This window comes from Aquarana catesbeiana, linkage group LG03 (genome assembly GCF_042186555.1).
Source record: "Aquarana catesbeiana isolate 2022-GZ linkage group LG03, ASM4218655v1, whole genome shotgun sequence".
Classification (NCBI taxonomy): domain Eukaryota; kingdom Metazoa; phylum Chordata; class Amphibia; order Anura; family Ranidae; genus Aquarana; species Aquarana catesbeiana.
The window spans coordinates 171,606,900-171,633,713 of NC_133326.1; the positions used below are offsets into that span (position 1 = coordinate 171,606,900).

General features: G+C 42.0%; 1 protein-coding gene across 1 annotated transcript in view; it reads left to right on the forward strand.

Annotated features, from left to right (window-relative positions):
• Positions 1 to 26,814, forward strand: part of ELAPOR2 (endosome-lysosome associated apoptosis and autophagy regulator family member 2) — a 165,827-nt gene that overhangs the window by 65,878 nt on the left and 73,135 nt on the right. Inside the window, exons 3-8 of the mRNA XM_073619540.1 lie at positions 2,514 to 2,709; positions 4,565 to 4,712; positions 5,435 to 5,521; positions 6,688 to 6,793; positions 18,985 to 19,137; positions 23,611 to 23,699. Of these exons, the coding sequence (XP_073475641.1) occupies positions 2,514 to 2,709; positions 4,565 to 4,712; positions 5,435 to 5,521; positions 6,688 to 6,793; positions 18,985 to 19,137; positions 23,611 to 23,699 (779 nt within the window). The remainder of the gene's footprint in view (positions 1 to 2,513; positions 2,710 to 4,564; positions 4,713 to 5,434; positions 5,522 to 6,687; positions 6,794 to 18,984; positions 19,138 to 23,610; positions 23,700 to 26,814) is intronic.

Here is a 26,814-nt window from a genome sequence, read left to right on the forward strand (position 1 = left end):
TCGTGTGTACACAAGTCCGTCGCACAAAAGTCCACGCATGCTCGGAATCAAGTACGAGCTGGAAGCGCTCGGTCTTGTAAAACTAGCGTTTGTAATGGAGATAGACATTTGTGTGACCATGTGTATGCAAGACAAGTTCGAGCCAACATCCTTCGAACAAAAATCCATGGTTTTGTTGTCGGAAAGTCTGATCGTGTGTGCGGGGCATAAGGAGCATTCTTCCCACTGTCCATCACACTCATTTTTTTTTAGGTCCGAATTCGGTCTGATTTTTTGGCTGAATTGGCACCTGAAATGGACCAGAAGACGCACAGGACTCTTCTGCAAACTGTTCCACAGCCTCCCTGGAGCTGTGTGAACCGGCTCCATTGAGAGCTGGTCACAGTCTCCTGACATGCTAATTGGATGTGGAGAAACAAGTAGACCAGCATTTTGTTTACCTGACTAGAATTTTCATTAAGATTGGGACCAGAAATAATTGCTTTCTATGCTGTAGGCACAGTTTTAGGTACGGGAGTGACAGTGAACTATTGTAGTGATCTCAAACACGCAGCTTCAGGTTATGTGGTATGAAGTGAATTTGTTGAGCAATCAAATGCCAGACAAAGCACTCGCCCTATATATTCATATTCACAAGAAGTTGAATATGTGTAAAAGTTCTACAGGGAAGATATACCACTTCTTGATCTACAGGAAGGACTTGAAATTCTGGTCTAAAGGAATGCCAAATAAAGATAACATCTAGAAACTGATTACCATAGTGGACTTTGCATTGTCCCTCCCTTGTACAGTTTTTTTGTTGAAAGCTTTGCAAAAGCGAAGACATTTTTATGTATTAAAATGAATACCTGTCTGCTTGCAGTTTTCATTTTCTAGAAATTGAAAACTGGTTGGAAAGCAGAAACATGAAGAAGCTGTTATTGTGAGCCTTGTATTTATTGTGAGCATGTAACATTTGTTGTGAGCGTGTAACATTTTCCAAACTATTGCTACTAGGTATTGTAACAAATTATTTTGAACATGTAACATTAGAGTATTCCCCCAAACTATGCTTGTTCTGATCATGTTTCCAGTGCTTTATCTTTACAACGTATTGGGGGTTAATTACTAAAATTGGAGCGTGCAAAATCTGGTGCAGCTTCCAGATTTTATTTCCAAAGCTTAATTGAACAACCTGAAGTTAGAAGCTTATTGGCTACCATGCGCTGCTGCAAAAGTTTTCGTAAATCTCCCCAATTGGGCCTGATTTACTAAAGCAAATGAACAAGAGCAGGAAGAAATTGCTATGAAACGTGTACATTGCAGGTTTGCATGTGAATGTCTGTGCACATAATATCGATCTGTAAACCCATCTAGCAAATCATATACTGATATTTAATGTGTATATTGTAGGTCTAGTTTGCATTCTATGTAAAACATCTAAATAATGCTGCATTTGTGCATTTTGTTCTAATAAAGTGCTGGAGATTCCATAGCAAAACACACTTATTGCTAAATAACCAGCATATATGCCGTAGCCTGTCCATGTGCATCGCAGACACCTAGTAAATTCCATAAGGATACAGTGGGGGACATTTACTAAAACTGGTGCCCTCAGAATCTGGTGCAACTGTGCATGGTAGCCAATCAGCTTCTAACTTCAGCTTAAATTAAATGTTGACAATAAAACCTGGAAGCTGATTGGTTTCTAGGCAGAGATGCACCAGATTTTGTACTGTTCAGTTTTAATAACTAGCCCCCAGTGAACTTGCCTAAACAATCAAGGACATCAATCCTATAGTGACAATAGTTTTTAAAATCTGGTTTTAAAGATGTTGTATTTTATGAATTACTATAACTTGCCAGCATTAATGTGGAAGTAAACCCATAGATTTAACAGTTTCAAAAAACAGTTACATTGAGTTTTGTTCTCAACCAAACTGTGAAGTTATCCAATGGCTGATGTCATAACTGATCACATGTGCCGTATCATGGCAGTTGATGAATAAACAGAGGTCAAGATAGCAGCTTCCTTGGCTGAAAATATTAGGAGGGTTTACTTCCACTTTAATTGAGGCCCCCAATGGGCACCTCCAAGTTTTTTTGTGAGGCCATTTTTTCTATTATGATTTTGTGGCAGTTGGAAGAAGGCAAATGCCAGTGAATGCTTTGCAGTGCACAGTAATCTGCTGCTTTCTTGTACCCTCTACCAATACACTGAATGAATATCGCTTCCACTGCAGACTTACAATAATAAGTAGATCAGAAATTGTTTTGCAATGCTCTGCAAGCTAATACAGACAATTCATTACTATTTTATATGCTTATGGGCCTATCCTGCTTATTCAGCACTGTTACATCCAGGTTTAATGCTTTTGCTTTTAGGTCATCAAATTCCAGCTCCGGAGCTGGGCCAAAGCTTCTGGGTTATGGTTATGAACCTTTATTTTTAGGTTACATTCAAGTGCTTCTCAGTTGTTGATCATCAGTCCATGGCCAATATGCATTTACCAGATCTTATTTGTGTATTGTAGCTTTTTCTTGTGATTCGGGACAATACTTGGACATTAAGAACCAGTCATGCAGTGAATGTTCTGCGGGAACTTATTCCCTTGGAACTGGGATCAAGTTTGATGAATGGGATGAAATGCCATCGGGATTTAACAATGTGGCAACATTTATGGAGACAACTGCCGACTTCTCTGGAAACAAACCTGACAGCTGTGATAAGTATGTGTTTGTTTTATAATAAAAAGTTAATCTGTGCCATTTTATCACAGTTTGCTCTCCTCAGCTACTAAAGTGGAAACACACCGCAGTACCTTTAAGTCTTCACACTGCAGTGCTTATTCAATTCTATCTGATTGTTTTAAAGCTGTTTGTTTCTTGGTGACTCACTGGGGTTGATTTACTAAAACTGGAGAGTACAAAATCTGGCGCAGCTGTGCATGATAGCCAATTAGCTTCTAACTGCTTGTTAAATTTTAAGTTTTAAATACATTGTAAAGATTAAAATCCTGCTTAAAGTGTTACTAAACCCACAACAGTAAAATCAGTCTGTATGTGCAGTAAAGCATGCTTGTTATACTCACTGTGGAACCTAAGGGGTTAATCCTCCACATTGTGTAAAAAGGCTGTTTGAGCCTGTCTTTACTAATCCTCCCCTTCTCTTACTATCCCCAATTCATCTGTTGATAAAACAGAGCCCTAGGAGGCACTCTATGCTCAGTTTGGTGTGTATTGCTAGAATTTTTTTTTTATTTTTGGGACAGTGCACGTGATCAGAACAGGGCCAATCAGCACTGTCCAGACAGAGAGGGTTGTTTACGAAAGGCAAATCCACTTTGCACTACAAGTGCAAAGTGCACTTGAAATTGCACTGAAAGTGCACTTGGAAGTGCAGTCACTGTAGATCTGAGGGGGACATGCAAGGAAAATAAAAAACAGCATTTTAGCTTGCACATGATTGGATAATAAAATCAGCAGAGCTTCCCCTCATTTCAGATCTACCCCTCAGATTTACAGCAACTGCACTTCCAAGTGCAATTTCAGTGCAATTTTAAGTGCACTTTGCACTTGTAGTTTGCACTTGTAGTCAGATAAGAATGAAAACTCCTCCTACAAGCTTTAACCAGTGTTTGGCTGGACACTGATAGAAATCAGAAGACTGCTATATACTGCTGATGAGAAAAGGTATTCAGCAGTTTATAGTTACTAAAATAAATGCATTTCCATGTTCTGTGTACTGTGGGAGACCAGCTATAGTGAATGCAGGGTCCTGGGTTTAGTAACGCTTTAAACTTTGACATTAAAACTTAGAAGCTGATTTTTATGCAGAGCTGGACCAGATTGTTTTACTGTCCAGTTTTAGTAAATCAACCCCACTGTCTTTTGTATTACTTAGTAAATAAAGCAATCATTATATTTATTCTACTACTATATTTTGTTATTTGCTGCTCAGCTAAAACCAGATGTTACATATGGTTTAAATCTAGCTATAGACATGAGATGGCAGTCAAAAGTTCTCCATTTGTAAATGTTGCAGCATGTCCACAATGGTTTTGGAATCTGATCACTATTGATCAATAATTATCGCATGTCTACATGTAGCCTAGAGGTGCTAACAGTCACTGGGGAGTGTTTATCCAATATAATATCTAATGGCCGGGGAAAGAATTGATCAACTGTGATGAATATTATTTTGTAACAGGCCATTGCTTGCAATGCTCCCCCATTCCTCTCCATAAGTACAAACATGCAAGTAAACCTGATGCAACCTGGCATGTGTGCAATTCTGTACAAAGATTGTCTGTAAAGAACAGTTTATGACTGCTTGACTTTAGACATTAACTGTGTAGATCATCCTGAAGCATCTTTAGATGGTTTGTGGAATTTTACTAATTTTGGGGATAGATTTACAACCAAGGCAGTAAGTTGATGTTGCTACAAACTCAACAACAATATGTGTGAATAAGCTATGAGTTGCTATTTTAATTTGTACCACTGCCCATTAAATGCAAGAAAATTGACAGTATGCAAAATGATAAATAATATGCATTATAATTTTCCTGTCATGTCTTCTCAGCTCATCATGGATTCCTAAAGGCAATTACATAGAATCTAATCGGGATGACTGTACTGTTTCCCTCATCTATGCTGTGCATCTGAAGAAAGCTGGATCGGTGTCATTTGACTATCAGTATCTTGACAACAATATCTTTTTTGAATTCTTTGTAAGATTTGTTTTCTATAATTTGTTTTATATTATTTATATCCCTGACTTTCTTTTTTTAATGATCTCCCCTGTTGCTCCACAGTAAATGATTGCACCACAGTACAAGATTAATTAAGATAAGGATTAGGAAAAAATGTATAAACAAATACAATGAACACTATTTTGAAATCTTATTATTTCAATATTTCTATATTTATTACATATCTTGCTAGGACAGTACATTAGAGAATGTGTTGACTTTCTCACAATTTGGTGGATCAAATGAGAATAGTTAAGTTAATTGCTCACAATGTTATCTTTTTTTATCAGTTTTATCAAAGCTGGCCATACAGGCAATTTTAAGTAAGACTTCCCAGCAGAATTTATCGCTCAAAGCAATTTTTTGATTTTCCCAGTAAGTGTATTGAGCGTTGTGTATACATCATACACATACATGCACTTAGCATACCTCTCTTAGGATCAGTGTTATCTTGGGAAAAAAATAGCTGTCAACTGGAAATACCAAAATCAATTAATAGTCTTTTCCTGTAGTATTGACTATCAAGTGGTGTCTGCTGCAGTCTAATGTTCTTCACCTATAACTGATGGTCATCCAATCCCGCTCATATATTGACAGGATATGTGATGAGCATGTAATGTATGTGGATACCTCAACTGTTTTCTTTTACTTTGATTCTACTGCTATCTGTTATTGACTTCTGGTTGTTTTATGTCTCACAGATTCAGAATGACCAGTGCCAGGATACAAGCTCTTCATCTGACAAGTGGGTGAAGTTGTCCGATAATGGTGAATGGATGCATCATACGGTATGGTTTTTTCCTTAACATTATTTGATTACTGATAACTTGTATACTTCATACTCTGTGGGAAATGTTCATTACTGCATTTACTGTTTATTTAAATTGGTGGCTAAGACACAGTCGTAATGAATATATTTATACACCAATGTTATTTTCTTCACACCTTATTGAACAACTGTGGAACCAGTAGAGTTAATTCTCCTGAGCCTTTTGGGTTGATAACTTTAAAAAAAAAGATGACAGATAGGTAATTAGCATTTTCATAAAATCAGCTGTGGGCCCCCCATGTTTTTGCCGAACAGGTTTACTTTAAATAAATAAGGGATATCCATTCTTATTGTAGTCAGCATATCTTCAATACTTTCCTTTGTCTCCCTTTTTCATGCAAATACGTTATCAAAGCTATGAGCTCCTCCGTCCTGATTTTTGTTTCTTAGCACATTTGTCATTATTAGGACCTGCATAAAATGAATAATAACTATAACTAAGAAGACAACAATGGGTCTCTAAGCGTATAAATGCTGCTTCTTATTTGTATGATTTAGAACTTATAGAATAGGCTTAAAATACTGGCCTTAGTGCCTAAGATTTTCAAAGAAACAAAATCTCAAATAATAGGAATTAAATAATGCATTTTTCCTATATAGTTGTGATGGTGCAGTTTAAGGCTATTTGAAAGATAATTCTGTATATTTTCATTTATTTGTTATGGATGTTTATGTTTGACCTATTTTTGTGTGACCCACCAATACCGCCAATAAAAAATATATCTTTGATCTACTTTTATCAGATTTATCAGTAACAAATAGTATTTAGAATGTGAATTAGGCTGGTCATTAACAATTCAGTATTTGCAAGAGATGCATCTACTGCTATGAAATGGGAATGAGGGACACTTTTTGCACAGAATATTTACACAATGGACACATACCTGCTATACCTCTTATCCCATAGAATATGTCTGACATAACACACAGGGATCGCTTAAAATTAGCTTTTTTTTTTTTTTTTTTTTTTTTTTATACTTTATATTAATTTTCACACTGCAGAGGGCAAAAGTGTTTGGTGATTCCAGAGTAAAAGAGCCAAATTTCTCCACACCCATCATTCTTGCCTGTCCTTGACCAAAGAAGGAAACAAGTAACTTTCATGATCAAATTTTTCTCTTTCAGGTGCCTCTAAAGTCTGGAACTAACATTATGTATTGGAGAACTACGGGCATTCTTTTAGGGTCAAAAGTGGTGAAGCCCGTATTGATAAAGAACATTACAATAGAAGGTAACAGGCATTTTAAAACACCCTATTACCAGATTTATGTCCATGTTCTAGAAATTTTTGGTTTTCTTGGTACAGTCAAAGCCAGTTCTTAAAGTGTGATACCATGGCAAATAGACTGTGCCCCTGACAAGTACCGTTGCTCCAGAGCTTAGTAAATGAGGTAAAGCAAAGAAGGAAAATAAGAGAACAGCATTTTTGCTTGCACATGATTGGATGATTGTCAGCAGAGCTTCTGCTCATTTACTAAGCCCTGGAGCAACCGCACTTTGCAAAGTGAACAGTTTATTTGCCTTTGGTAAATCAACCCCTATGTGTTCACATTCACAAAATAATTTAAAAAATATTTTCTACCCTTTGGATGTATGTTTGAAGCAGGTCCCTGGGTAGATGGCAAGCTGCTCTGAACAATTTTAAATGAGCGGGACACACTTGGGTAGTTTTACTAAAGCTGATGCACTCAGAATCTGGAGCAGCTGTGCATGGTAGTCAATCAGCTTCTAACTTCAGCTTGTTCCATTAAGCTTTGACAAAAAAACCTGGAAGATGATTGGTTTCTATGTAGAGTTGCACCAGATTTTGCACTCTTTGGTTTCAGTAAATAACCCCCACTGTGTTTCAATACAATACAATACAATACAATGGTGAGTCAAGCTTCTAGATCTTTAACCCTTGGTTAGGATAGACAATGTTTTAATCTAGTTTACAGCTTATAATGAGATCTGCCAACAAAGTTCAGACAGATTTAATTATGATAAACCTTCACTCCCCAGCCCCCTCATAAACATTTTTTATTAGTTTTGATTTTTAACAATAATATAAACACATCTCCACAAGTCACAATATAGTAAAACATGGAAAAATGTGTAAGAAAATCGTAGATTATGATATGCAAAAATCATGTCTGATACAGATCAAACTGTCATGTTTATCCTGTGGAAACATAATCGGTTAAACATAAAACTTAGGCCCCTTTCACACAGCAAGCCCACTCGGATCCGCCTGTCCATTTTTCAGGTGGATCCGAGTGGGCCATCCATTGACTCCTATGGGGAGACGGATGTCAGCAGAGATGTGTCCGCTGACACCCGTCTGCCATTCGATCTGCTAAAAACAGATGTATGGTGATACAATCAGCCATCCGTCTTATCGGATCGGATGAGATCTGATGAAAATGGACATGCTGTCCGTTTTTGTCCAATCTGCCCATAGGAATCAGCGAGGCTCTGACAGGTCCCTTCCCACTCAGTGAGCAGAGATGGACCTGTCATCTGCCGGGTCAGCAGAGATCAACGGAGCGATCTCCTGCTGAGCTGGTGGACTCTGCTAAATGGATCCGTCTCATGTGAATGAGGCCTTACAGATAAATTATCATTTGGTTAGGCACAAGTGACAATATACTTGAGTATGGTATTGCTAGTGGTAATAAACCCCCCTGGAAAAAAGTGTGAAAAATCAAGGTTTTCTATATTCTAATATTCCACACAGTAACAGCGTAGTGTGTCTTGTGAATAAAAGAAACAAGGAGATAGAAGGAGAGAAAGGAGGAGAGAAGATGGAGAAGGGAACATGTGAGAGGACAAATAGTTTGATCTGTATGGAAGGGAGGGAAGAAAAGGGGATATACAGTGCCTTGAAAAAGTATTCATACCACTTAAAATTTTCCACATTTTGTCATGTTACAACCGAAAACGTAAATGTACTGTATTTCATTGGGATTTTATGTGATAGACCAACACAAAGTGGCACATACTGTAATTGTGAAGTAGAAGGAAAATGATAAATGGTTTTCAATTTTTTTTACAAATAAATATGTGAAAAGTGTGGAGTACATTTGTATTTAGCCCCCCTGAGTCAATACTTTGTAGAACCACCGTTCTCTGCAATTACAGCTGCAAAATAGCTCAAGCTCTATCAGATTGGATGGAGAGCATCTGTGAAGAGCAATTTCCAAGTCTTTCCACTGATTCTCTATTGGATTCCGGTCTAGACTTTGACTGGGCCATTCTAACACATGAATATGCTTTGATCTAAACCATTCCATTGTAGCTCTGGCTGTATGTTTAGGGTCGTTGTCCTGCTGGAAGGACAACGACCCAATTTCAATTCTTTTGCAAACTCTAACAGGTTTTCTTCTAAGATTGCCCTGTATTTGGCTCTATCTATCTTCCCATCAACTCTGAGCAGCTTCCCTGTCCCTGCTGAAGAAAAGCATCCCCACAACATGATGCTGCCACCACCATGTTCCACAGGGGGGATGGTGTGTTCAGGGTGATGTGCAGAGTTAGTTTTCCGCCACACATAGCGTTTTGCTTTAAGGCCAAAAAGTTAAATTTTGGCCTCATTTGATCAGAGCACCTTCTTCCACATGTTTGCTGTGTCCCTCACATGGCTTCTCACAAACTGCAAATGGGACTTATTATGGCTTTCTTTCAACAATTACTTTATTCTTGCCATTCTTCCATAAAGGCCAGATTTGTGGAATGCATGACTAATAGTTGTCCTGTGGACAAATTATCCCACCTGAGCTGTGGATCTCTGCAGCTTCTCCAGACTTATCATGGGCCTCTTGGCTGCTTCTCTGATTAATGCTCTCCTTGCCCTGCCTGTCAGTTTAGGTGGATGGCCATGTCTTGGTAGGTTTGCTGTTGTGTCATACTCTTTCCATTTTTGGATGATGGCTTGAACAGTGCTCTGTGAGATGTTCAAAGCTTGGGATATTTTTTTAGAACCTAACCTAACCTAACTTCTCCACACCTTTATCCCTGACCTGTCTAGTGTGTTCCTTGGCCTTCATGATGCTGTTTGTTCACTAAGGATCTCTAACAAACCTCAGAGAGCTTTACAGAACAGCTGTATTTATACTGAGATTAAATTACACAGGTGGACTCTATTTACTATTTAGGTGATTGCTGAAGGCAATTGGTTCTACTAGATTTTAGTTAGGGGTTTCAGAGTAAAGGGGGCTGAATACAAATGCCACACTTCAGATATTTATTTGTAAAAAAGTTTGAAAACCATTTATCATTTTCCTTCCACTTCACAGTTATGTGCCACTTTGTGTTGGTCTATCACATAAAATCCCAATAAAATCCATTTACGTTTTTGGTTGTAATATGACAAAAAATTTAAAATTTCAAGGGGTATGAATACCTTTTCAAGGCACTGTAAAAGAAAAGGATTTATCTAACTAAATAATGCAAAACCTTCTGGTCTATTATTTTGCCCGGGGTCCAGCACACCTCATTATATTGGCTGTTTTGAATCAGGAGCTGGGTAAGGAGCGACAGCCCTATAGGATAGGGAGGGGGGAGGAAGGAGAGAATGCATTAAAAAGAAATAAGGGGAAAAATTACTAGGTTTTTGAATAAGTAAATATTGGCCCTGTGTGTAATATACATGTGACAATAAATACATTTCACATCTATTTTTTAATTGCCTTTTATGCTGCTGATCTATGTAACCTCATAAGCATTACAGAGAAAGGGAATTTAAAGTGTTACTAAACCCAGGACCCTGCATTCACTATATCTGGTCTCCCACAGTACGTGGAAAACGGAAAATTATATACAGGCATACCCCACTTTTAAGTACACAATGGGGTTTATTTACTAAAGCTGGAAAGTGCAAAATCAGGCTCACTTCTGCATAGAAACCAATGAGCTTCCAAGTTTTATTACCAAAGCTTAATTGAACAAGCTGAGGTTAGAAGCTCATTGGTTTCTATGCAGAAGTGAGCCTGATTTTGCACTTTCCAGCTTTAGTAAATAAACCCCATTGTGTACTTAAAAGTGGGGTATGCCTGTACTCACCTTTCCGTAATTTTCCTTTCCTGTCGCATCTTCATGGCACCATACACTTTGGGTTGTGACTCCGCCTCCACAACCTGATAGGACCACATAGCTATAAATTGTAGAGAGGGCCCCCGCCCCAGTATTCTCTGTATATATCACCTCAGAAGGGTGGTAGATTGTATGCTGCCATAAAGATGCGACAGGAAAGGAAAATTACGGAAAGGTGAGTATACAATTTTCCGTTTTCCTGTCGCATCATGGCAGCATACACTTTGGGGAATAACTCGCAAAACTGGGTGGGAATGCAAACTAAGTTTATTAACAAAGAATAGAAGAATTGGCCTGGATAACGGATCTTCCAAAATCCAATGTGGATAAGTGAGTGGAATACACCTTATAATGAGACATAAAGGTGTTCCTGGAAGACCAGGTAGCCGCTCTGCAAATTGTCTCTGCCGAGACTCTGCAATATGCCGCCCAGGAGGTTGCCACTGCCCTGGTGGAGTGTGCCCTTAAGCCCACAGGTATCTGATGGTTACTTAATGAATAGGCCTTCTTGATGGTCTTTACTAGCCATGAAGCAATGGTGCGTGAGGATGCCGCTTGATCGCTCCTGAATCCATGCGGGATGATTAGGAGACTTTCCGTCTTTCTGATGGATTTGGTTGCCGAGAGATATTCCAAGACATTACCTTTGACGTCTAATGGGTGAGGATCGCCCTGATCCGTGATAAGTGCTGGGAGGTTAATCTCCTGGTTGAAATGAAAGGATGAAGATACCTTGGGCATGAAGCGATCCGAAGGCCTCAGGACTAATCTGTCTGGATAAACAATCAGATATGGCTCACTAGCCAGTAGAGCTTGCATCTCTGACACCCTTTTAGCCGATGCTATGGCTATTAAGAACAACACCTTTAGTGTTAGATCCCAGAGGGAGATGTTCTCAAGCGGGTAAAAAGGTTCCTTAAATAGTGCATCCAGAACAACTGAGAGGTCCCAGACTGGGAAGGAAGGTTTTCTGGGGGGCCTCAGTTTTAGGCAGGCCCTTTGAAACTGAATTACAAGAGGATCTTGTGCCCACTTAACTCCTGTCAAGGTGGATAAGGCTGACACCTGAACCTTCAGGGTGCTTGACCTAAGGCCTTTCTCCATGCCTGATTGAAGAAATTCCAGGTTCTGTGATACCGAAGGGGAGGATGAGTCCCAACCTTGCTGTTGAGTGAAAGCGACAAATTTCTCCCAGACCCGTCTGTAGGTGTTGTTGTTGGTAGGCCTTCTGGCCTGGAGTAAGGTGTCCACCACCTTCTGGGAACAGCCCTGCTCAAGTACCTAGCCCTTTCAGTCTCCAGGCCATCAAATGTAGCTTCTCCGGGTTCGGGTGAAGTAGATGGCCCTGGGAGAGCAAATCCGTCGATAACGGGAGGAGCAGGAGATCTGCCGTGTTCAGCTGCATGAGGGTAGTAAACCATGGCCTTCTCAGCCAAAAAGGAACTACTGCTACTACCAATGCCGTTGATTTCTTGAGCTTCAGGAGGAATCTCGCTATGAAGGGAGTCGGAGGAAAGATATAGCCCAGGCGGAAATCCCAGGGGTGTTGGAGGCAATCCATCCCCTCTGCTGAAGGAAAGGGTATCCTTGACAGGAATCTTTGGCATTGTTTTCCGGTGTTGCTGCCAGGTCTATCTCCGGTGATCCCCAGGTCCGGGATATGAGAACATAAGCTTGGGAACTCAGAGACCACTCGTTGTTGGAGGCAAAATTCCTGCTCAGTGAGTCGACCAAGATGTTCTGGACCCCCAGAACATAAATCGCCCTCAAGTCCAACAGGTTCAGCTGTGCCCATTCTAGAACAGGACGGACCTCCTGCATCATGGACCTGCTTCTGGTGCCCCCCTGCCTGCTTCCCCCTCAAGTGAGGACTGAAGGTCAGGAGAGCCTGGAATGCTGCTTTCATCTCCAGAATGTTCGACACTGAGTCCTGTGTCCTGAATGGCCAGCGGCCCTGAGCTGCGTAATCCTGATAGTGTGCCATCCCTCCAGACTGGCATCTGAGGTCACTGTCTCTTGATGAGGTGTGACTATGTGCTTGCATCTTTTCAAGTTGTGAGGTCGTATCCACCAACGTAGCGATTGTTTGACCTCCTGATAGATGGAGATTGTTTGGGACATTGATGTGCCATTCCACTGACGCAGAAAGGAGATTTGAAGGGGCCTCGAGTTCCATTGTGCCCATTGGACCATTGGAATGGTGGATGCTAAGGTGCCCAGGATACTGAGACATGCTCTGGCTGGTAACATTGTAGCTGAGATTGATCTCTTCACCTTCTGTATTAGGAGAGGGATTTTCTCCAGTGGAAGCTCCACTGTGTTTACCCTGGTGTCCAGCTCGGCTCCCAGAAAGACCATTCTCTGTGTGGGATGGATGTTGCTTTTCTTCCAATTTATCAGCCACCCTAGGGACTACAGCGTGGAGACCAGAATTTCCCGATGTTGGATGAGGGACCCCTGGCCGTCTGAGAGAAGCAGGATGTTGTTCAGGTAATGGTGAACCCTTAGTCCCTTTTCTCTCAAGTGGGCTATTACAGGTAATAGGACCTTCGTAAATGTCCTGGGTGCGGTAGAAATCCCGAACGGGAGACTTCGAAATTGGAAGTGCCGATGGTTTAGGGTGAAACGAAGGAATTTTTGGAATTCGGTGTGGATAGGGATATGTAGATATGCGTCCTGGAGGTCGATTGAAAGCATCCAATCTCCCCGGTTTATTGCTTGGAGGATTGATTGTAGGCTTTCCATCTTGAACGATTCTATCCGGATTGAACGGTTGAGGTTCTTTAGGTCCAAGACTGGACGAAAATCCCCTGACTTCTTTGTAATGTACTGGACTAAAGACTAGGACTAGGAAACATAAAGGGAATATAGGAAACATAAAGGGAATACAAAGACACTGAATTTCAAAAGAGCCAACTTCCCTAAACTACAAACCTTGCTAAAAGGCATAAATTGGGATAAAATATTAGGAACAAAGAATACGGAGGAGAGATGGGTTTGCTTTAAGAGCATATTAAATAAGGGCATTAGCCAATGCATCCCATTGGGTAATAAATTTAAAAGAGCGAACAAAAATCTTGGATGGCTTAACTCCAATGTAAAAATGCATATAAAAGCAAAGGAGAAGGCCTTCAAAAAATACAAGGTTGAGGGATCATCCTCAGCATTCAGACTTTATAAAGAATGCAACAAAAAATGTAAGGGTACAATTAGGACGGCTAAGATAGAACATAAAGGACACATAGCGGAGGAGAGCAAAAAAAATCCCAAGAAATTCTTTAAGTATGTAAACAGTAAAAAAGGGAGGACAGACCATATTGGCCCCATAAAGAATGAGGAAGGACATCTGGTTACAAAGGATGGGGAGATGGTGAAGGTATTGAATTTATTCTTCTCCTCAGTCTTCACGAGTGAATCGGGGGGCTTCAGTAACCAAAACTGCAGTGTTTATCCTCATGACACCACACAGGAAGCACCTCCATGGTTAACAGAGGACAGAATTGGCATGGACCATAGGGTGAGTACATGGATTGAAAACTGGCTACAAGGGCAAGTTCAGAGGGTGGTGATAAATGGGGAGTACTCAGAATGGTCAGGGGTGGGTAGTGGGGTTCTGTGCTGGGACCAATCCTATTTAATTTGTTCGTAAACGACCTGGAGGATGGGATAAACAGTTCAATCTCTGTATTTGCAGATGATATTAAGCTAAGCAGGGCAATAACTTCTCCGCAGGATGTGGAAACCTTGCAAAAAGACCTGAACAAATTAATGACGTGGACGACTACATGGCAAATGAGGTTCAATGTAGAAAAATGTAAAATAATGCATTTGGGTGGCAAATATATGAATGCAATCTTTACACTGGGGGGGAGAACCTCTGGGGGAATCTAGGATGGAAAAGGACCTGGGGGGTCTAGTAGATGATAGGCTCAGCAATGGCATGCAATGCCAAGCTTCTGCTAACAAAGCAAACAGAATATTGGCATGCATTAAAAAGGGGATCAACGCCAGAGATAAAACGATAATTCTCCCACTCTACAAGGCTCTGGTCCGGCCGCACCTGGAGTATGCTGTCCAGTTCTGGGCACCAGTCCTCAGGAAGGATGTACTGGAAATGGAGCGAGTACAAAGAAGGGCAACGAAGCTAATAAAGGGTCTGGAGGATCTTAGTTATGAAGAAAGGTTGCGAGCACTGAACTTATTCTCTCTGGAGAAGAGACGCTTGAGAGGGGATATGATTTCAATTTACAAATACTGTACTGGTGACCCCACAATAGGGATAAAACTTTTTTGCAGAAGAGAGTTTAATAAGACTCGTGGCCACTCATTACAATTAGAAGAAAAGAGGTTTAACCTTAAACTACGTAGAGGGTTCTTTACTGTAAGAGCGGCAAGGATGTGGAATTCCCTTCCACAGGCGGTGGTCTCAGCGGGGAGCATTGATAGCTTCAAGAAACTATTAGATAATCACCTGAATGACCGCAACATACAGGGATATACTATGTAATACTGACACATAATCACACACATAGGCTGGACTTGATGGACTTGTGTCTTTTTTCAACCTCACCTACTATGTAACTATGTAAAAGACCGCCTTTTTTCTCTGGAAGGAGGAAGCCTGGTTGAGCAAAATTGATCCCTTGGGGGACGACCTTTGAATGACCACCTGTGCCGAAATGAATGGTGGACACTGTCCATGGGTCTTTTATCATTCCTGTCCAAACCAGTTTTAACTTTGTGAGTCTGGCACCTACTACCACTGGTTGGGCAGGGGGACCTTCAAAAGGACTTCTGGTCATTGGAGGCAGGGGTTTTGGGTTTCTCGAATTTGAGGAAGGATGTCTGAGGGTTCTTCCAACTTCTTCTGTATTCTCTCCCGGGTCTATAGGATTTTGCATCCCTGTATCTCTTCAGGAGATTGCGTTTAAAGGGAGGTGGCCTCTGCTGTTTCGGTCTTCTGTCCAATGGGATAAAACCTGACTTCCCGCCGGTCACTTTAGAAATTGCAGTATCCAGCTTTATCCCGAAGAGGTTCACCCCATCGTACGGAATTCGGCACCAATTGAATTTTGAGGCAGGATCAGCCACCCAGGGTTTAAGCCATAGCGCCCTTCTGGCCATTACAGCGGCTAGCATGGACCTGGATGCGGACCTAATAGTGTCCAAGGAAGCCTCCGCCACAAAATCCCCTGCAAGTTCTTGTAGAGCCTTAATTATCTGTTCTTGATCTGCGCCCTCAGTGACGAGTTTTGCGGTACCAGAGGACCAACTGGAAATAGCTTTCCCGACTGCAGCCAGTGTCACTGCTGGTCTGCAGGCGCCTCCTGCAAATAGGTAAGCCCTTTTAAGATCTGTATCGACCTTTCTGTCAAGCACGTCCCTGAACGTCACTGCGTCTTCAATGGGGAGCATCACGTATCTGGCTAGATGCATCAAAGATGAATCTACTACTGGGGGGGGAAATCAAAGGGGATACCTTTGGTTCCTTAAGCGGGTACAATTTGGTAAGTCTGTTGGATAGACTAGTCTTTTTTTCGGGATTTTGCCATTCCTCTTTAATCAGCTCATCTAATTCATCGATGAACGGGAAAGCCTCCGGGACTCTTTTGAGATTTGGGAAATACTTCCTCTGTTTCTGCTGTACCTCCTTAGGTTCCTCCCAGTTTATCACTTCCTTGACCGATTTAACGAAAGGTTCTATAAGCGAAAAATCAAATCCAGCTGATGCTTCCAGCTCTTCATCCAACGGGAATTCTTGTTCCCTTGATGTACTGGGATGGGTAGGTGAGGCGCTCTGGGCTGTAAACTCCACATCGTGAGTTGAGACTTGCGGAGTAGGGACTCCAGTAGGTTCTATGGAATCCAGTTCTTTCTCCCTGGTGGCCTCATCAATGCATCTGCGACAAGCCAGTTTGTCTGGGAGGACTGTGGCCCCGCATACCCAACAAGCGTTCCCGGCTGGGTGGGAAGGGTGCACAGGAGACTGGTGTCTACGTGCAGGGGATCTTCTGTGGTAGGAACGGCTATGCCTTGAGTAGGATCGACTCCTTCTACGGCTTCCCCTGTGGCCTGAGCGACTTCTTCCGCGTGAGCGGCTTCGCCTATGGCCGGAGCGGCTTCTCCTGTGCGAGGTCTCTCTTTGCCTTGATTTGGACGATCTTGAAGACCTGATAGGGCTGACCAATTAGCCAGTACAATCCTGCTCTCTTTTTCGATCTTCACTACTTACCAACGGGAATCCCCCCCCCTTACCTATTTGGCTGATGGTGATCTGCTGGGGCAGCGGCCTCCATAGGAAAAGAAAGGTGATGCACCTGAGAGAGATACAGGAAGAGCATGCAAAGCAGACAAGAAAAAGTGCATGGAGATAAAAAGTCACTTACGGGGGGTGGTTACGTCAAGAGTGCAAACAAAGCTGAAATGCAGTCAGAATACCTTCAGGAAGCAGGAGGAGCACAGAATGAAAAACTGGGGCTTTTTAAAATTGCCGTCATGGCCGCCGAGGTCACGTCCCGTTCGCGCATGCGCAGTAGCGGCGCGCAACGCTCGGCGCCATCTTGGAGCCTGGCAAAAAACGAAAGGACGCCCTGAGGCTGTGTACTGCGCATGCGCGGAAGCGCCGAGTCGCTCAGCGCACTGTGGGGGGTCATAGTAGGACTACAATGCCCAGGAAAAACAAACACAGTGATAAGAAAGATTCTGGAGACCGCTGCACAACAACTAAGCCTGTTTAAGGCTTATACTGGAGCCGCAACATACCCCTGAGATCACCAGAGCGGGGTTCCTTCCATCTAGCTCATTTAGAGGCTGTACAGGTAAGGACTTCCACCCAGGAGAGGCTAGAACCTGGCTGGGGCGAAGCGGTAAGGGGCTGCTTCTTAATCCGTTCGGTCCTGACAAGTGAGGAAAAATAAGAGAATACTGGGGCGGGGGCCCTCTCTACAATTTATAGCTATGTGGTCCTATCAGGTTGTGGAGACGGAGTCACAACCCAAAGTGTATGCTGCCATGATGCGACAGGAAATGCAATTATTTTAGTAAACATAAACTGCTAAATACCTTTTGTCATCAGCAGTATATAGCATTCTTGTGACTTCTATAAGTGTCCACCCAAGCACTGGTTAAAGCTTGTAGGAGGAGTTTTCATTCTCCTCTGACTGTCCTATGAGGCTGCATAATTCCTAGGGCTCTGTTCTATCAGCAGATGGATTGGGGACAGTAAAAGAAGGGGAGGATCAGAGTAGACAGGATCAAACAGCCTTTTTACACAGTGCACAAGATTAACCCCTTAGGTTCCATAATGAGTATAACAAGCATGCTTTACTGTATAAGCAGACTGGTTTTACTGTTGTGTGTTTAGTAAGACTTTAAGCAGGATTTTTATGCAGCAATTGTACCTATTTTGAAAAAGTTATGCTAAGTGAAAGGGAACATGTAACAAATATGAAGTGTTAACCCAATTTGCCTGCAAAAGTGGAATAAACTTTAAGCCTGAATATACATAGTTGCAGGATAAAACCATTCTGCTTTGTGCAGCGTAAAATATTATATTTAAATTGCAGGGCACATTCATTTATACTGTAGGTATGGAGAATCTTTATTCAAGTAAAAAAACCTTACAACAGAAACATCTTGACATGTTTTACAAGCACTGTTGCATAGGCATTACAGTGGCTAAGTGGTTAGCACTTCTGCCAGCAGCACTAGGGTTGTGGGTTCAAATCCTAACCAAGTCAGTGCCTGCACACAATTTACATGTTCTCCCTGTGCCTGTGTGGGTTTTCTCCCACACTCCAAAGACATGCTGGTAGGTTAATTGGCTCCTGTCTAAATTGTTCCTGCTATGTGTATGTATGAATGTGATTTAGGGACCTTAGATTGTAAGCTCCTTGAGGGCAGAGACTGATGTGTAATATGTAAAGCAAATTCATGGTGCTAGCTAGATAAGTACCTGTAATAAATAAACCGCCCAATCCTAAGGCCTTATGATGAAGCAGTTCTTGCAAAACTTGGCAAGCTGCTTCTGGTCATGCCCCTGTTGTGAGATGTTTACTTTAATGAGGATCCTCTGTAGCTAGAGGTTTGTGTACAGTCCATTAATTGTGGATAGAGACCTTTCAATAGGGCAAGTTAGAACAAGGCGTCTACACCACGGTGGAGGTGAGCCAAACTTCCTTGCTGCAGAAGTCTTCTTTATGTACAGCTATCTGTTAATCACCATGAAAGTTGTACCCCCAGCCGTGCCTTTGAAATATCAACTGTTATATGTGGAACTAATCATTGGCTTACTACATCATCAGTTTACTGCATCTTTCATGGTGCTAAGTCCATCTATCACAATCTTTACAGGTGTTGCCTACACATCAGAATGCTTTCCTTGTAAACCAGGCACATACAGTGATACAGCTGGATCCTCTTCCTGCAAGTTGTGTCCAAGGAACACATTTTCTGACAAAGGAGCCAAGGAATGCACTGCGTGCAATGTAGATACCCAATATTCAGGTAAATTCTTACTGTCATGTTGTAGGCACTGAAATGAAAATGCATAGCCAGTCAGTGGTGTATAGTATTTTAGTATGTTAGTTCTTTCTTTCCAGAATTGGCTTGAGGGTTCTGGGATAGGGATGCTGACAATTTGGCTGTTTGACATTTTAGTAGCAAGAGAATCATGGGTAAATTGGCCATTTAAAAAACTTTTAGAATTGCATTTCCACCCTACTGTTTTTGTTAATCAAACGTAGTGCAGTTATATTCAGTAACCCAACCTTTCTCAACTTTTTTTAACATATATAGGGGTTAAATAGAAGACTTTTTGGGCTCAGCAAACCCCTGATAATAATTATTATAGTTCCAGCTTACAATGGTCACTGGGAAGATTGCGCTTTACATTTGTGGTCAGTGAGAAGAACACCCCCTTGCAGATAGCTAAAAAGATCAGTGGTTATCTGAGAGTAAAATCATTGCTCATTGCTCAGGGAACTCCTAGCAACTTCAGGAGGAACCCTGGTTGAGAAATGCTGCAGAAATTTATGTCAACCTTAGCAATAGCAGTGAAAGATGACCTGTAACTGTCTGCTGTGATTAGACTTACAGAAAGGGTTAGTGGCTTATTCTATTTTTGTCAGAGTTTGGTGTTCATTAGTCATTTTTGTCAGAGTTTTTTGTTTATTAGTAGAGCAGACATTATGGTAGATCACAGTACAGGCGGTCCCCTACTTACAAACATCCGACTTACAAACGACTCCTACTTACAAACGGAGGGAGACAACAGGAAGTGAGGTGAAATCCACCCCTAGGAAGGGAAATTCACTCCTGTTATGCCCCGTACACACGGTCGGATTTTCCAACGGAAAATGTGTGACAGGACCTTGTTGTCGGAAATTCCGACCGTGTGTAGGCTCCATCACACATTTTCCATCGGATTTTCCGACACACAAAGTTTGAGAGCAGGCTATAAAATTTTCCGACAACAAAATCCGTTGTCGGAAATTCCGATCGTGTGTACACAAATCCGACGGACAAAGTGCCACGCATGCTCAGAATAAATAAAGAGATGAAAGCTATTGGCCACTGCCCCATTTATAGTCCCGACGTACGTGTTTTATGTCACCGCGTTTAGAACGATCGGATTTTCCGACAACTTTGTGTGACCGTGTGTATGCAAGACAAGTTTGAGCCAACATCCGTTGGAAAAAATCCTAGGATTTTGTTGTCGGAATGTCTGAAAAAAGTCCGACCGTGTGTACGGGGCATAAGAGTTAATATGGGAAAAAGGTGTCTCCATTGATGCTTTATCACCAATCCTTGTTTCCCTAACAGCCCAAAATTTTCAAAATCCAATTGTTATTGGGACAGAAAGTGAGGTGCAATCTTCTGAACAGGGGCACAGACAGCAAAACAAATGTTACAGGGGTGATAACCCTTCCTTATGCTATCCAAAAAGCTTAAAAATAGATTTTTTGGCTGGAGCTACACTTAAAAATTGGACCTGTTCCGACTTACAAACAGATTCAACTTAAGAACAAACCTACAGTCCCTATCTTGTTTGTAACCCGGGGAAAGCCTGTAATGGTTTATAGATCTAAGTTGACTGTCATTAGACCTCCTGTTTTCAAGAATTTTTACCAATTTTAGTAAATAAAATAATAGGATTCTGTGGGTATTACCTATTAGACTGCAGTACTTGTAGATGGTAAATGTGTAGTAATGTGTTACATATTTAACTTTATCCAGCCTTAAGTATGAGGTTATTGTTTTTACATTGATCATTTGTTCTTAAAGTGATTCTAAAGCTTTTTTTTTTTAATTAACAAACATGTTATACTTACCTGCTCTGTGCAATGGTTTTGCACAGAGCAGCCCCGATCCTCGCCGGCAGTCTGGGAATGTAATGTATAGCACTGTGTTCAGAACGAGGCAGTTTGTGGTACGCTATGTACAATGGTAGACAGTGAAATTTAGTGGGTAGGGACAGTGATGGTCAGTGGAGAAGTGGGTAGGTAAAGTGACGGTCAGTGGTGAAGTAGCTTGGTTCAGTGACAGTCAGTGGAGAAGTGGGTAGGTATACAGTGACGGTCAGTGGAGAAATGGTTAGGTATGGTGACACTCAGTGGAGAAATGGGTAGGTACAGCAATGGTCTGTGGTGAGGTGGGTAGGTAAAGTGGTGGCCAGTGGAGAAGTAGATTGATTCAGTGACAGTCAGTGTAGAAGTGGGCAGGTATACAGTGACAGGCAGTGGAGAAGTGGGCAGGTATACAGTGACAGTCAGTGGAGAAGTGGGTAGGTAAGGTGGCAGCCAATGGAGAAGTAGGTTGGTTCACTGACACTCAGTGGAGAAGTGGGCAGGTATACAGTGATGATCAGCAGAGAAGTGGGTAGGTACAGTGATAGTCAGTGAAGAAGTGGGTAGGTGAAGTGATGGTCAGTGGAGAAGTGGTTAGGTACAGTGATGGTCAGTGGAGAAGTGGTTAGGTACAGTGATGGTCAGTGGAGAAGTGGGTAGGTGAAGTGATAGTCAGTGGAGAAGTGGGTAGGTGAAGTGATGGTCAGTGGAGAAGTGGTTAGGTACAGTGATGGTCAGTGGACAAGTGGTTAGGTACAGTGATGGTCAGTGGAGAAGTGGGTAGGTGAAGTGATAGTCAGTGGAGAAGTGGTTAGGTACAGTGATGGTCAGTGGAGAAGTGGGTAGGTGAAGTGATAGTCAGTGGAGAAGTGGTTAGGTACAGTGATGGTCAGTGGAGAAGTGGGTAGGTGAAGTGATAGTCAGTGGAGAAGTGGTTAGGTACAGTGACAGTCATTGAAGAAGTGGGTAGGTACAATGACAGTCAGTGGAGAAATGGTTAGGATTAGTGATAGTCAGTGGAGAAGTGGTTAGGTACAGTGACAGTCAGTGGAGAAGTGGGTAGGTACAGTGATAGTCAGTGGAGAAGTGGTTAGGTACAGTGACAGTCAGTGGAGAAGTGGGTAGGTGAAGTGATAGTCAGTGGAGAAGTGGGTAGGTAAAGTGATAGTCAGTGGAGAAGTGGTTAGGTACAGTGATAGTCAGTGGAGAAGTGGGTAGGTACAGTGATAGTCAGTGGAGAAGTGGGTAGGTACAGTGATAGTCAGTGGAGAAGTGGGTAGGTAAAGTGATAGTCAGTGGAGAAGTGGTTAGGTACAGTGATAGTCAGTGGAGAAGTGGGTAGGTACAGTGATAGTCAGTGGAAATGTGGTTAGGTACAGTGATAGTCAGTGGAGAAGTGGTTAGGTACAGTGACGGTCAGTGGAGAAGTGGGTAGATAAAGTGATAGTCAGTGGAGAAGTGGGTAGGTACAGTGACAGTCAGTGGAGAAGTGCTAGGTACAGTGATAGTCAGTGGAGAAGTGCTAGGTACAGTGATAGTCAGTGGAGAAGTGCTAGGTACAGTGATAGTCAGTGGAGAAGTGTTAGGTACAGTGATAGTCAGTGGAGATGTGGTTAGGTACAGTGACGGTCAGTGTAGAAGTGGGTATGCATTCAATGATGGTCAGTGGAGAAGTGGGTAGGTAAAGTGATAGTAAGTGGAGAAGTGGTTAGGTACAGTGATAGTCAGTAGAGAAGTGGGTAGGTAAAGTGATAGTCAGTGGAGAAGTGGTTAGGTACATTGACAGTCAATGGAGAAGTGGGAATACATTCAATGATGGTCAGTGGAGAAGTGGGTAGGTGAAGTGATGGTCAGTGGAGAAGTGGTTAGATACAGTGACGGTCAGTGGAGAAGTGGGTAGGTGAAATGAGTAGGTGAATTGATAGTCAGTGGAGAAGTGAGTATACATTCAATGACGGTCAGTGGAGAATTGGGTAGGTGAATTGATAGCCAGTGGAGAAGTGATTAGGTACAGTGACGGTCAGAGGAGAAATGCATGGGTGCAGTAGCTGTCACATGAGAAGTGCATAAATTCTACGGTTGTCACTAGAGAAGTATGTACAGTAGGTGTAGTGGCAGTCAGTGGACTGGTGTGTGGGTATAGTGGTGCTCAGTGGAAAAGTGGGTAGGTAAAGTAACAGTCAGTGAAGAAATTGGTAGGTAAAGTGCAGCTAATGGAGAGTAGGGTAAATGTAGAAATGGTCAGTGGAAAAGTAGGTAGGTACAGTGATGACCAGTGGAGAAATAGGTAGATTCAATGACTGTCACTAGAGAACTATGTGGGTGCCGGGGGGGGGGATAGATTCCCTTAATTTGGGATTTCTTCTCACTTCCTGTTTTTGCTATAGGACAGGAGTAAAGCTAAATCTCGCCAATGGTACACAGATGGCAAAAAAACTGAAGGAAATTAACCCTACCTTACTTTATCCAAAATGAAGAAAATTTTTTAGCCTATAGTTCTATTTTAATGAACATCGCAGTCCCACCAAGAACTGGGACTTCTATACTTACAGTGCATTCAATTCAGCTCACTCCAGGAACCATCTAATAAACATATTATTCAAAGCTATTTTTGTGTATGTTTCTTTTTCAGATGAAGGATCCAGCAAGTGTGTAGATCGTTCTCCTTGCACAAACAAAGATTTGTTCCAGATCCATACACCCTGTGACATGGAGGGAAAGGTATGATGAAATGCTGACATGCCAAATGAATACTGACTATGGGGAAGACACATATTTACAGCTGAACTCCAGTCTTAAAGTGGAACTTCACTCTCTCAATCATTGATTATTTATAATTCTTATGTTGCTTGCATTAGTAAAAAGATAGAATAGGAAAGTACAGTATCTCACAAAAGTGAGTACATCCCTCTCATTTTTGTAAATATTTTATTACATCTTTTCATGTGACAACACTGAAGAAATGACACTTTACTACAATGTAAAGTAGTGAGTGTACAGCTTGTATAACAGTGTAAATTTTCTGTCCCCTCAAAATAATTCAACACACAGCCATTAATGTCTAAACCTCTGGCAACAAAAGTAAGCACACCCTTAAGTGAAAATATCCAAATTGGGCCCAATTAGCCATTTTCCCTCCCCGATGTCATGTGACCTCATTAGTGTTAGAAGGTCTCAGGTGTGAATAGGGATCAGGTGTGTTAAATTGGTGTTATCGCTCTCACTCTCTCATACTGGTCACTGGAAGTTCTACATGGCACCTAATGGCAAAGAACTCTCTGAGGATCTGATAAAAAGAATTGTTGCTCTACATAAAGATGGCCTAGACCAGTGATGGCGAACCTTGGCACCCCAGATGTTTTGGAACTACATTTCCCATGATGCTCAACTACACTGCAAACTGCATGAGCATCATGTGAAACGTAGTTCCAAAACATCTGGGGTGCCAAGGTTCGCCATCACTGGCCTAGACTATAAGAAGATTGCCAAGACCCTGAAACTGAGCTGCAGCATGGTGGCCAAGACCATACAGCGGTTTAACAGGACAGGTTCCACTCAGAACAGTACTCACCATGGTCGACCAAAGAAGTTGAATGCTCATGCTCAGCGTCATATCCATAGGTTGTCTTTGGGAAATAGACATATGAGTGCTGCCAGCATTGCCGCAGAGGTTGAAGGGGTGGGGGATCAGCCTATCAGTGCTCAGACCATACGCCGCACACTGCATCAAATTGGTCTGCATGGCTGTCGTCCCAGAAGGAAGCCTCTTCTAAAGATGATGCACACGGAACACCGGAAACAGTTTGTTGAAGACAAGCAGACTAAGGACATGGATTACTGGAACCATGTCCTGTGGTCTGGTGAGACCAAAATAAACTTATTTGGTTCAGATGGTGTCAAGCGTGTGTGGCGGCAACCAGGTGAGGAGTACAAAGACAAGTGTGTCTTGCCTACAGTCATGCATGGTGGTGGGAGTGTCATGGTCTGGGGCTGCATGAGTGCTGCCGGCACTGGGGAGCTACAGTTCATTGAGGGAACCATGAATGCCAACATGTACTGTGACATACTGAAGCAGAGCATGATCCCCTCCCTTCGAAGACTGGGCCGCAGGGCAGTATTCCAACATGACAACGACCCCAAACACACCACCAAGACGACCACTGCCTTGCTAAAGAAGCTAAGGGTAAAGGTGATGGACTGGCCAAGCATGCGTCGAGACCTAAACCCTATTGAGCATATGTGGGGCATCCTCAAATGGAAGGTGGAGGAGCGCAAGGTCTCTAACATCCACCAGCTCTGTTATGTTGTCATGGAGGAGTGGAAGAGGACTCCAGTGGCAACCTGTAAAGCTCTGTTGAACTCCATGCCCAAGAGGGTTAAGGCAGTGCTGGAAAATAATGGTGGCCACAAAATATTGACACTTTGGGCCCAATTTGGACATTTTCACTTAGGGGTGTACTCACTTTTGTTGCCAGCGGTTTAGACATTAATGGCTGTGTGTTGAGTTATTTTGAGGGGACAGCAAATTTACACTGTTATATAAGCTGTACACTCACTACTTTACATTGTAGCAAAGTGTAATTTCTTCATTGTTGTCACATGAAAAGATAGAATAAAATATTTACAGAAATGTGAGGGGTGTACTCACTTTTGTGAGATACTGTATATCATGTTCACTTGTTTTGATTTTTTTTTGCTTTTCTTCAGTTACCTTCTGGTTTCTGGTGTCATACATCCCAGGAGTCTTCAGGAGGGAAGGAGGGGTTTGCTGCGCTAAGCAGCTGAGCTAAGGGCAGATGGATTCCAGCAAGTAAATGCTACATGAATCATCTGCTCTTATTAAGATGGCCACAGCCAAAAATGCTAGGGAGTGTTTTTCAAAGGGATTTCTCAGCAAAATAAAGCATAGAGGCATGGATAGATGGCGGACTTTTTCTTTGACTAACAAAATTGTATAAGGCCCGATTCACACCTATGCATTTTTAGTGCTTTTTGCATTTTGCAGATTTGCACTACAGAACGTGTTTCATGTTTCAGGAAACCATGTTAAATGGACTGTAGTGCAAATCTGCAAAATGCAAAAAGCACTAAAAATGCATAGGTGTGAATCAGGCCTAAAATAGTGTTTTTGGTTTGTGGTGCTCAGATGCATTGTAGATCCGCTTTAACTAAATGTCTTCCACAGTTATACAGGCTCCTCTGCTTTACTAAAATTGCTTACTCGGATTTTATAGCGTTTCTCACAGTGGGCATCAAAAGATGCAGCAAGTCAGATAGAGGCCACCTCATTTCCTGGCTGGAAGACAACCATTGGCTTTCAGTTCTTTTAATCATGGAGGCTCAGCATCACACGTTGGTGTTACCTGTGGCAGTCCGCATCCAAATGCAGCCCACCTGGGAAGGTGGGTCAAGGTCAAGATATTCTGATATTTGCACAATGCCTCCCAAGAGCCAGGCCACTGATTGCATTAGGGCTGAGGGCTCTTGAGAGGAGTATAGAGGCAGGGCACTGTGATCTTTTTCAAAAAGCTATATACAGCATCTCCTCCTTCCAGCTATGATCTGCCTTCACTGCATAGAGAAGCATAAAGACCCAGTGATGACATCACTGGGTCTAAAATAAGGCATGTAATAAAACAATAACAACGCTGAGAAAACCTATGTTTATTTTATGGCTTGAAAAGTGAACACTACATGTTTTACCTACTTGACTTGAAACTGAGCTTAAATTGCTAATCTGACAATTTTTTAACTCGTTCAATAGATATTAATGATATTGTTAACATTGACAATGAAAATGCTAATGTAATGCTTTGAACTTTTAAAAGATTTAAAC